Source organism: Mauremys mutica, chromosome 5, assembly GCF_020497125.1.
Source record: "Mauremys mutica isolate MM-2020 ecotype Southern chromosome 5, ASM2049712v1, whole genome shotgun sequence".
Lineage (NCBI taxonomy): Eukaryota > Metazoa > Chordata > Testudines > Geoemydidae > Mauremys > Mauremys mutica.
In genome coordinates, this window is record NC_059076.1 from 110,131,962 (window position 1) to 110,144,856 (window position 12,895).

The window sequence follows — 12,895 nt, forward strand, 5'->3', positions numbered from 1 at the left end:
ACTTGAGACCATTACTCCTTGTTCTGTCATCTTCTACCACTGAGAACAGTCTAGATCCATCCTCTTTGGAACCCCCTTTCAGGTAGTTGAAAGCAGCTATCAAATCCCCCCTCATTCTTCTCTTCTGCAGGCTAAACAATCCCAGTTCCCTCAGCCTCTCCTCATAAGTCATGTGTTCCAGCCTCCTAATCATTTTTGTTGCCCTCCGCTGGACTCTCTCCAATTTATCCACATCCTTCTTGTAGTGTGGGGCCCAAAACTGGACACAGTACTCCAGATGAGGCCTCACCAGTGCTGAATAGAGGGGAATGATCACTTCCCTCGATCTGCTGGAAATGCCCCATCTTATACAACCCAAAATGCCATTAGCCTTCTTGGCAACAAGGGCACACTGTTGACTCATATTCAGCTTTTCGTCCACCATAACCCCTAGGTCCTTTTCTGCAGAACTGCTGCCCAGCCATTCGGTCCCTAGTCTGTAGCAGTGCATGGGATTCTTCCGTCCTAAGTGCAGGACTCTGCACTTGTCCTTGTTGAACCTCATCATATTTCTTTTGGCCCAATCCTCTAATTTGTCTAGGTCCCTCTGTATCCTATCCCTACCCTCCAGCGTATCAACCACTCCTCCCAGTTTAGTGTCATCTGCAAACTTGCTAAGGGTGCAGTCCACACCATCCTCCAGATCGTTAATCCCTCATCATCTCCGTTCCTGTGGTTATCGCAGACTAGAAGGTGAAAAAAACTCACTCGCAATGACATGGTTTCCGAGCTCATGCCGTTCTCCCACACTGATAGGGCACAGCTTAATGCATGGAGGCATTCAGTGGAAGAAGCCAGGAAAGAATTAAGTGAGCATGAAGAGAGGAGGCAGGATGCGACGCGGAGGCTAATGGGGGAGCAAACGGACATGATCAAGCATCTGTTGGAGCTGCAGGAAAGCCAACAAGAGCACAGACCCCCGCTGCATCCACTATATAACTGCCTGCCCTCCTCCCCATGTTCCATAGCTTCCTCACCCAGACTCCACTGCAGAGGATGGCCCAAGCAACAGAAGGCTGTCATTCAAACAGTTTGATTTTTAGTGTGGTTACAATAAGCAATGTGGCCTTGTCCTTCCCTCCTCCCCCACCCCACCCAGGCTACCTTGTCCGTTATCTCTCTTCTTTTTAATTAATAAAAGAAGAATTCATGGTTTCAAAACAATAGTTACTTTATTTCGAAGCGGGGAGGGTGGTTGGCTTACAGGGAATTAAAATCAACAAAGGGGGCGGGTTTGCATCAAGGAGAAACACACACAACTGTCACATCGAAGCCTGGCTAGTCATGAAACTGATTTTCAAAGCCTCTTTGATGTGCAGCACGCCTTGCTGTGCTCTTCTAATCGCCCCGGTGTCTGGTGCAAAACGATTGTCTGCTGTTGCTTTCACGGAGGGAGGGGCAACTGACGACATGTACCCAAAACCAGGCATTGGGAGCTTAACCCAGAATTCCAATGGGAGGCAGAGACTGTGGGAACTGTGGGAAAATCGATAAATAAATCGATGCTAGCCATGGTAGTGAGGACGCACTCCACCGACTTAATGCGCTTAGTGTAGACATACACAATTGACTGTATAAAATCGATTTCTAAAAATCGACTTCTATAAAATCGACCTCATTTCATAGTGTAGACTTTAAGTCTCATTTTCAAAAGTGACTTAGGCACTGATGATCCTAAATCCCACTGACTTTGAATGAGACTTAGGCTTCTAAGGGCAAGACTTTAAAACATATGTAGGGGTCTAGAGATGCAGACAGATGCCTAGTGAGATTTTCAGAGTACTTAGGTGCCTAATTCCCATTGAAATCAATTTTTCCTGATAGGAATTTTTTTTTAAATCACATAACGAAAGTGATGTTGGAGAACAAGTCAACATCCCTTCAAATTCCAATGCCTTCAGTGCATTGGAAATCACCTTTCTGTGGTTTGAAGGACAAGGAGCAATGCAGTGCACCATTTGGCAAATGCAATCTAGCTAGTGTAATTCCGAGATGTTCAGTTTTATGAACTTTTCAATTTTATGAACTCCTCAATCCCAATTAATTTGTAAAATAGGGGCTCTATTGTATTTAACATCTATATTGTTGTACTATAGGAAGGCCTCAAACAAAATGGGATACATCATGCTTGGCACTGTACAAACGTAGGCATTGATTTAACACAGCCCTTATGCATATGCATAACTGTGATGGGTGTACCAACCCCACACTGTGAGGTGAGGCTTAGGGAGTTGCTCTGGATGCAGGAAGCCACATCCCCCCATTCCTGCAGGGCGTGCGCCCAGTGGAGGGAGAATTCAAAAGGAGCAACTCAGCTCAGTCTGGATGGATCAAGCCGGAGAAGAGTTGGGTGCTGCAGCCTCCTGTAGAGAAGCTGCTGGGGCTCCAAGTGACTGGGACTGCACTGCATAGCCAAGCCACTGCAGGCCTTTCAACTGTAGCGGCCAAGGAGGACAAGCCACTGCCGAAAGGGGAAGACACTCCGGAGAATGATCCAAGAGAACTCCAAGGGGGACACCAAGACAGAGGTGTGGCACAGATGGAGGAACAGAAGCAGGGGGTAGGAGTGACCCAGGGAACCGGCATAAGGGCATCTGCCCCTAGGCCATGTATTGGAACCATTATTTTGAAGGGCCCTGGTTTGGAACCCAGTGGATCAGGGTGGGTCTGGGTTCCTCAACCCCAGTCACAGACTCTGACCATTGGGTGACTGCCACTGATCGTAGCCAGTAGGCAAGGCAGCCACAGACTCTCACTGTGGGGTGACATTACCACTGACTCTGGCTGCTAGGCGAGGCACCCACAGACTTTTGCCTTTGGGTGACTTTGCCACTAATCCTGCTGCTAGGTAAGATGGCCACAGACTCTTGTTATGGTGTGATCTTGCCACTGATTCTAGCCACTAGGCAAGATGGCCACAGACTGTCACCATTGGACAACACTTCCACTGATGCTAGCCACTAGGCAAGGCAGCCACTGACTCTGCATGAAATAGCCTGGAGTATCGCCACTAGGCAGTATTGCTGCCCTTGGGTACAAAACCCCACGACAATAACTTTAAGCATATGAGAGGAGCTAGCGAACAAGAGCGGCTAATAGGGGACTTTTGTGCGGGACTTCTCCAGATGAAGGAGGAGTGGTTATGTGACTTAGGTAACTTTGTTGCCTGGTGTGTGTGTGCTTGTATTTGTTGTGGTGTGCTTGCTGCTGGACTGAAATATACCGTGTATTCTGTTTGTTTGGGGGACTGTGTGCTGAGAGTGTGGGTGCTGAGCCTAGCGGTCTGCTAAGCAAGACTGAGAGCTGACAACTTCTTAATGAGGCTTTGATCCCTAAGCCCTTTAGCACCCATCAGCCCTTAACCAGGGGGCGGGGCTACTCAGGAAGAACAGGGCTTTAAAAAGCCCACTCCTAAGTGACCAGAGGAGCTAACAAACAGGAGCAGCTAACAGGGGAGTTTTGCGAGGGTGTTGAGGCGGGGAAGTGGGAGAGTGAGGCCTAGATACACTTAACATTCCTTAAATTTCTTTAAACTTAAGCCAAAAAACACCCCCTGATAAAAACAAAACAAAAACAAAGAAACCAGGTACAGGAGTAAAAAGATAATGGAGGCAGAAATCCAGCAACAGAGTGGGGGCTACCCAGTTTATTGCACCCAATGCAGCATGTATGATTACCTGCCTGCCCTATGGGCAGGTGGTATATGTGTGCATTTGGTGCAAGGAACTTCTGGTGCTCAGAGACCATATAAGAGCTTTGGAGACCAGGGTGGCTGAGCTGGAGGAGCTAAGGGAGACAGAGAGGTACATAGATGAGACTTTCCGGGACACAGTAGAATGGTCCCACCCCTGGTATGACAGTCTCTGTGCTGTTGAGGAGGATGAAAGCCTCATGGAAGGAGAACATCCACCTGGAGCAAAGGCAAATGATCACATAGTTGGGACCCTCCTTCCAGATGATGTTGTGGTATCCTCTCGCGCTGAGAATATCTCTCCAGGGGAGGGAACTCCAGTTATTAGGAAGAGACAGGTATTAGTAATGGGCGAGCTGATCATTAGAAACATACATAGCTGGGTTTGTGATGACCAGGAGAACCACATGGTGACTTGCCTGCCTGGTGCGAAGGCTGCGGATCTCTCGAGACATCTAGACAGACTTATGTGTAGTGCTGGAGAGGAGCCAGTGGTCGCAGTACATGTAGGTACCAATGACATAAGGAAGGATAGGAGAGAGGTCCCTGAGGCCAAATTTAGGCTGCTAGGTAAGAGATTGAAGTTCAGGACCTCAGTAGTAGCATTCTCTGAGACGTTCCCAGTTCCATACACAGGGCCAGTTAGACAGGCAGAATTTCAGGGTCTCAGTGCGTGGATGAGACGATTGTGTAGGGAGGAGAGGGTTAGATTTATTAGGAACTGGGAAAACTTTTGGGAAAGGGGGAGCCTATACAGGAAGGATGGTCTCCACCTAAACCAAAATGGAACCAGATTGCTGGCATTTAAAATTTAAAAGGTCATAAAACAGTTTTTAACTAAGGGCTGGGGGAAAGCCGACAGGTGCAGAGGAGCATGTGGTTCAGACAGAGACATCCCTTAGGAAAGGATCTACTAATGGAGATTCTCTGTGTCCTAATAAGGAGGAGAGCATGGAAGATAAAATACAGGTAGGATCTGATGAGAAACAGTCAAATGAAAAAAAAGTCTAATTCAATTACATCATGTCATGGGAGACAGCTAAAAAGTGACAAGTTTTTTAAGTGCTTATATATCAATGCTAGAAGTCTAAATAATCAGATGGGTGAACTAGAGTGCCTCATATTAAATGAGGATATTGATACAATCGCCATCACAAAACTTGGTGGAATGAGAATAATCAATGGGACACAGTAATACCAGGGTACAAAATATATTGGAAGGACAGAACAGGTTGTGCTGGTGGGGGAGTGGCGCTATATGTGAAAGAAAGCATAGAATCAAATGAAGTAAAAATCTTGAATGAACCAAACTGCACCATAGAATCTCTATGGACAGTAATTCCATGATTTAATCATAAGAATATAGCAGTAGGGATATATTACCGACCACCTGACCAGGATGGTGATAGTGACTGTGAAATGCTCAGGGAGATTAGAGAGGCTATTAAAATAAAAAACTCAATAATAATGGGGATTTTCAACTATTCCCATATTGACTGGGTACATATCACCTTAGGACAGGATGCAGAGATAAAGTTTCTTGACACCTTAAATGACTGTTTCTTGGAGCAGCTAGTCCTGGAAGCCACAAGAGGAGAGGCAGTTTTTGATTTAGTCCTAAGTGGAGTACTGGATCAGGTTCACAAGGTGAATATAGCTGAATAGGTTGGTAATAGTGACCATAATATAGTTAAATTTAACATCCCTGTGGCAGGGAAAATACCACAGCAGCCCAACACTGTAGCATTTAATTTCAGAAAGGGGAACTACACAAAAATGAGGAGGTTAGTTAAACAGAAATTAAAAGGTACAGCACCAAAAGTAAAATCCCTGCAAGTTTCATAGAAACTTTTTAAAGACACCATAATAGAGACTCAACTTAAATGTATACCCCACATTAAAAAACATAGTAAGAGAATCAAAAAAGAGCCACCGTGGCTAAACAACAAAGTAAAAGAAGCAGTGAGAGGCAAAAAGGCATCCTTTAAAAAGTGGAAGTTAAATCCTCGTGAGGAAAATAAAAGGAACATAAACACTGGCAAATGACATGTAAAAATATAATCAGAAAGGCCAAAAAAAATATTGAAGTACAGCTAGCCAAAGACTCAAAAAGTAATAGGATTTTTTTGTTTTAAGAACATCAGAAGCAGGAAGCCTGCTAAACAACCAGTGGGACCACTGGACGATCGAGATGCTAAAGAAGCACTCAAGGTGGTATGATAAGGCCCTTGCAGAGAAACTAAATTAATTATTTGCATCAGTCTTCACAGTTGAGGATATGAGAGAGATTCCCAAACCTGAGACTTTTTTTTAGGTGACAAATCTGAGGAACTGTCCCAGATTGAGGTGTCATTAGAGAAGGTTTTGGAACAAATTGATAAACTAAACAGTAATAAGTCACCAGGACCAGATGGTATTCACCCAAGAATTCTGAAGGAACTCAAATGTGAAATTGCAGGACTACTAACTGTAGTCAGTAACCTACCATTTAAATCAGCTTCTGTACCAAATGACTGGAGGATAGCTAATGTGATGCCAATTTTTAAAAAGGGCTCCAGAGTTGACCCCAGCATTTCCAGGCCAGTAAGCCTGACTTCAGTACTGGGCAATCTAGTTGAAACTATAGTAAAGAACAATATTGTCAGACACATAGGTGAACATAATTTCTTGGGGAATAATCAACGTGGTTTTTGTAAAGTGAAATCATGTCTCACCAATCTACTAGAATTCTTTGAGGGGATCAACAAGCATGTGGACAAGAGGATCCAGTGGATTTAGTGGATTTAGATTTTCAGAAAGCCTTTGACAAGGTCCCTCACCAAAGGCTCTTAAGCAAAGTAAGCAGTCATGGGATAACAGGGAAAGTGCTCTCATGGACTGGTAACTGGTTAAAAGATAGGAAACAAAGGCTAGGAATAAATGGTCAGTTTTCAGAATGGAGAGAGGTAAATAGTGGTGTCCTCCAGGGGTCTGTACTGGGACCAGTCCTATTTAACATATTCATAAATGATCTGGAAAAAGGGGTAAACAGTGAGGTGGCAAAATTTGCAGATGATACAAAACTACTCAAGATAGTTAAGTCCCAGTCAGACTGCAAAGCGCTACAAAAAGATCTCTCAAAACTGGGTGACTGGGCAACAAAATGGCAGATGAAATTCAATGTTGATAAATGCAAAGTAATGCACATTGGAAAACATAATCCCAATTGTACATATAAAATGATGGGGTCTAAATTAGCTATTACCACTCAAGAAAGAGATCTTGGAGTCACTGTGGATAGTTCTCTGAAAACATCCACTCAATGTCAGAAAAATGAACAGAATGTTGGGAAACATTAAGAAAGGGATAGATAATAAGACAGAAAATATCATATTCCATCTATATAAATCCATGGTACGCTCATATCTTGAATACTGTGTGCAGATGTGGTCGCCCCATCTCAAAAAAGATATATTGGAATTGGAAAAGTTTCAGAAAAGGGAAACAAAAATAATTAGGGGTATGGAACAGCTTCCATATGAGGAACCATTAATAAGACTGGGACTTTTCAGCTTGGAAAAGAGACAACTAAGGGGATGATATGATAGAGGTCTATACAATCATGACTGACATGGAGAAAGTAAATAGGGCAGTGTTATTTACTCCTTCCCATAACACAAGAACTAGGGGTCACCAAATGAAATTAATAGGCAGCAGGTTTAAAACAAACAAAAGCAAGTATTTTTTCACACAACGCACAGTCAACCTGTGGAACTCCTTGCCAGAAGATGTTGTGAAGGCCAAGACTATAACAGAGTTCAAAAAAGAACCAGATAAAATCAAGCAGGATAGGTCCGTCAATGGCTATTAACCAGGATGGGCAGGGATGGTGTCTCTAGCCTCTGTTTGCCAGAAGCTGGGAATGGGCAACAGGGGATGGATCACTTGATGATTACCTGTTTTGTTCATTCCCTCTGGGGCACTTGGCATTGGCTGCTGTCGGAAGACAGGATACTGGGCGAGATGGACCTTTGGTCTGACCTAGTATGGCCGTTCTTATGTTCTTAAGAGTAGTACCATTGATTTAAGTTGGACTACACACGTGCTTAGACCCAAATCCTCAACGTATTTAGGTGCCTAATTTCCACTGATCTGAATGGGAGTAAGGAGCCTACACATCTGGGGATCTGGGCCGAAGTGCTTTGCTGGATTGAGCCCACAGTGAAAGACTGTCTAGACCCAAACAACTTACAATGTAAGAGAGCTAAGTGTTATTACTGTGTATCTCTTTACAACCTCTCCAAAAGTCTCAGCAGAAGCCAAGCCCTGTCCTGTTGAGTCAGGAGGGTCAGACCAAATTGGGATTTGGAGTGGGCAGAGAGTGGGGAGGAGAATAATGGCACAAATACGAGCAGAGCTATGCCAATATTGAGCACTTTTGAAAATCCCCTCCTAAGGGCTGAAGCAGAACTGATATGATGCATTAGCTCTGCACTAGAGTGAATTTCACTGTGTGAACATTCCAAACACTGCATGGAGCTAATTGCATGCAGTCTTCCTTAAGCTTTATGCAACGGGATCATATTCTATAACAAAGAATATATACTAGATCTAAGGGCCAGATTTTCAAAAGTCCCCAGCATGCAGCAATTCCCATTCTTTGCAATTAGAGTTGCTGGCTGCTGAGCAGTTTTAAAAATCTCTCCCTCAGTTGCAGGTGCTGTGGAAATTGAGCAAAGCTGGCCCTAAAATGTGCAGTTTTGAAAGTGCATTTTTTTAAACCAGGCAGGCCATAAAAAAGTAGAAAATAGAAAATCCACCATTTTTGCTTTATGAAGATATCAAAAGAGTACAATTCCAAAATACACAGTGCTAAACATTTTCATTTGATTCCATTCCAAGATTGTGAAGTAGGATTAAAGGTACCTTTCTGCTAAATATTCTGCCTTCCTTTCTGCCAAACATTTTTTCTAATCACATTACTTTACTCTGATTTACACGAGTTTTAGCTTCAAGAATCAATGGCCATTGCTGAATGCAAATAGGCACACAGGAAAATTATATTAAGTTTGCACAATTGATCTTTCATCATTTAAAAATGTACCTTTTAAAATTTCTTGTAATGTCAGCCTGAAATACTTCCAGCGTTGAGTGTCATCAAGTGGAGCAGGGTCACTCTGGGAAAACCCATTCTCAGTGATGTAAATTATAGGATTATTATATGTATCCTAGAACAAGAGAGCAGAAGTTTTATTCAGAACAGATGTAAGATAACCCATAAAATCAGGTGTATTAGCCTCTATCTTCTCTAAGCTACAACCCAAAACTAGTTTTCATCAAATTGCACTGACCCTATTAACTTAATTTTCCATGTGCTGACCTTTCATGACTAACAGTGGAAAAGCAAAACTGAGCAAATATCCATGAAGACAGTGAAATGACTTATTTTAATAAGAATACAAAAATATCTCTCCTGCATTAGCATCTGCGTATTGTCACTGCTCCTTAACCCTTTGATACTAGCAGTCAGAGCATGTCCCACTGTCAGCAATCGGTTGCATGCCAGGAAAACCTGACTGCTGGCATCCAAAAAATTATTTCTGAAGTTCAACAGATGATAGAACACTCACGCATCATTTCAAATTGTAACTCATGCTCAATATGAGTTATCAAGTATAATAGCAACAAAAAAAACCCCAAAGTCTTCAACTCTCTCAGTAGTTATGATGCAAAAATGAAACAAAGAATTCCAAGTTAACTTGTTTACACTCTTGCACGGTGCCTTTTGCTACAGCATGTGGGTGCCTCCCAATAACTGAGTCACCCATATTGCACTGCACAAATCCTTTTCCTTGGTGGTGGTTAGCTAACTAAAAATCTGGATGATCCAGTGAGTCTCACACCATACCTTGATATATTTCAGCAGTCTACGTAAACCCCAGGGAACTACAGCCAGCCATGAGCTGCCAGCAGCCAAAGGCCAGGAATGGTCCAATATTTGTTCAGCTTCTTTGTCCCCAGAAACACTTGGTTCACAGCATGTATTTTCTTGATGCTTTACTTTGCGAGTAGTATAATAATTTAGGGCAAAAAAGTCAGCAGTTCCCTTGATCATCTTCTTTTCTTCCTCAGTAAATTCTGGAAGCTTTGATGATAGGTAGCCTTGCTTTGTACTCATTAGAGAGATCTGGGATTTCATGATGGCTGGATAGTCACCACTAGTAAATATGGGTTCAGCAAACCAGTCTAAGCAAAAAGCCATATATCTTTTAGTAGCTTCTTGGTCTGCCAGACAAGTTGAATCTAGGGGTTCTGCCCAATCTGAGTTCAGAGCTATTGACACAAGCCCCTGTTGCTTTTTTCTAAATAACAAATCATAACTGTGCCAGGCTTTAGCATGAGCCTTTATCATGTTATGAGCTGTCCGATAAGCTCCAATACCAGGGTCCATTATTCCTGGAGCCACAATGCCTTTTTCATAGCCATCTTTAGCAACAACATAAGGCTCATTAATAGTGACCCACAGTTTCACTCGGTCTCCAAATGTTCTGAAGCAAAACTGTGCATAGTTGTCAAAGACCTCAGTGATTGCATCAGAGCTCCAGCCACCTTGATCTTCTAAATGTTGAGGTAAATCAAAGTGATATAATGTCACCATGGGCACAATGCCATTTGCCAACAGGTCATCAATAATCTTGTCATAGTAATCAACTCCTGAAAAAGTTAAAAGAAAACAGGTTGGGTTCATATTTTATTACCTTAAAAATGCAGAAACCTCACTTACAAATAATAAATAATGTTATTATCACAGCATTATTTTTCTCTGTCTCTGTATTATGTATCATCCCAATGGTGTATGCTAAATCTATTTTAAAACCGTAGGGACAGATTTTCAGAAGTTGTCTGCACCCAGCAGCTGCTATTTAGGCACCAAAAGGGACCACGTTTTCAGAAGTAATCAGTGCACAGGAGCTTCCACTGAGAACAGTGGGAGCTGCCGAATCCTTATCACATTTGAAAATTTGGTCTCTTCATTTAGTGGCTGAATGGGAGCTAAGCTCTCAAAAATCTGGCCCTAAATGTGGGAGCTGAGCTCTTTTGAAAAGTGTACCCCCAATGTATAGTTTGATCAATACCAAAGCTAAGTCTAATGGAGGGATTTTTCTCTTGGAGAACTATACAGCCACTAAAAAGCAAACAGTGCAGTATTCACCAAGATCAAGGCACGATGTAACCAGTTTGCATTTTACGATTTGCATCTGGTCAGTAGGGTGAGCCATTTCCTTTTGGATGTGGACCTTGCTATTGTTATCCCTGACTTTCTCAACTCCAGATTAGCCAATTGCAATGAATTCTACAATTTACAAGTATCTGGAGACAGAAGCTGGGGCAACATGCAGCAGTTCCCTCTAGCTTGGGCATCTTGTCAGGCCTATCTGACATTTGGTGTTCTTCATTGGTTGCTATTGGTCTCTAGATGGTCTTGGTCTTGAGCTACCACATTTAAGTGGCTTGGGATTAGCCCACCTGAGAGACTAACTCCCTCCTTGTGACACTGCCACAGCTGCAGGCAGCAGAGGCACTCAAGCTAGATCCCTCTGGTTATAAAAGAGAGGAGACAGACAGTTGGTCATTCACTATGAGGATCCTGGCACTCTGAACCCTTCCCCCACCACTTTGGTCTGAAATAGCCTGAACTCGATCACCTGGGAAAGCAACAAAAGCCATTTATTTGACAGGCTTTTGGGGTCAAAGCTTGAGAGGATATTTCTGGAGGGCGAATGGGGATTTTCAGTTACTGGGCTTTATCAGCTGGCTAAGTTAATGTGTCTCCTGTATTTTGGGCATTTTTTTAGCTTTGTTTAAATATAAATAAATAAAACTAAATAGATTTTTTTCAAGCCTCCTTAGAATGCTGGGTCTTGCATCATATGCAAAATATGGTGTTACTTTTTCAGACGTGGGCTAACAGTTAGCTTGCTCCTTCACAAGAACCATCTGACTTTAGACTTTCCCAGTCGCATTCCTACTAATAATATGAATGTTGAATTATTTATATTACAGTTAAACTCAAAGGGTCCAGTCAGGACAGAAGGTGCCTTATGCAGGTGCCATACAGACAAAAGGCAGAACTTGCCTCAGAGACTTGGATTCACTTTTGAAAATTGCCTAAGTGACTTAGGAACTGCTGTTCCATTTTCAAAAGTGATTTAGGCACTTACAACTCATTAAGACATAAGCTCCTAAATCTCTTTTGAAAATGGGACTTAGGCCCTGGGACAAGACTTGACACTTTGAAGACTTGAACACAATGGAGGAAAGGAGCAGACAACAATAAGGTTTCATATATTAGCTAAGTATATGACTTGGAGAGTTCACAGTGTTTTGTTTTGTTTTTAATATGATAACAAGAGATGTTAATGAATCACTAACAGGCCACCTGTATTAGTGAGTGAAGGTGTTGGTACTATGCTAACTACTTCTTTGCACTGGTTTTTGGATTCAGTGTGTGCTAACATTTAAAAAAATGCAGACACGATGCCCTGGTCTACATTGTCAGTGTTAGCCCTTAAAATTATCCTGCTTTCACAGTTGTACCATATGGTTGGTCCTGTCTCAAGGATTCTACTCATACTGTTTTTTAATCCAACATCTGATGCAGCAATAAACTGAGAACCCCAGACTTAGTGCACATCTTCTTGCAAGCAGACCAGTACCTACACATCCACTATCACAGCAAGATTTGATGGGCTTGTTTACAATAAGCTTGGCAGGCAATTTGTTTTTCCTCTCTAGCTGCAACCCCATAAGAATTTGGGGAGATGCATGTCTGGGGGCAGAATTCATCAAAAATTCCTTTAATTCTCAAAAAAATAATTTCAAAGTTCAAATTTACAATCAATTAGGGCCAGATTGTGAATCCTTTACTCCCATTGGTGAACAGTGACTCACATGGCTTCAGCAGGGCTATTCATGTGGGTCTCTCTGGTGGGAGTAAGTGTTTTCTCCATCTAGCCCTTAGTTGGCAAAACAGAAGTCCTTTGCTGGTACAGCATTCTCTTTTTTAACATGACAGCAAAACTCCCTAGAAATTTATAAGCGGTAGCCTGTGCAATTTTCAGATTACTCAGTAGAATTTGGGTAATTTAAAAGCGATCAAATATCTATTTTCCAGATTTCAATTAA

At 42.5% G+C, this 12,895-nt stretch overlaps 1 protein-coding gene across 3 annotated transcripts in view; it reads right to left on the reverse strand.

Annotated features, from left to right (window-relative positions):
* The window catches only part of LOC123371129 (cytosolic beta-glucosidase-like), an 84,593-nt gene that overhangs the window by 21,929 nt on the left and 49,769 nt on the right, over window positions 1-12,895 (reverse strand). For 2 of the 3 annotated variants that reach the window (XM_045018369.1, XM_045018368.1), the window contains 2 exons: window positions 9,618-10,423; window positions 8,814-8,937 (listed from right to left, as the gene is read on the reverse strand). In XM_045018369.1, the coding sequence (XP_044874304.1) occupies window positions 8,814-8,937; window positions 9,618-10,423 (930 nt within the window). Of the gene's footprint in view, window positions 1-8,813; window positions 8,938-9,617; window positions 10,424-10,922; window positions 11,793-12,895 lie in introns of those variants that run through there. The other variant, XM_045018370.1, reaches the window with a different exon arrangement.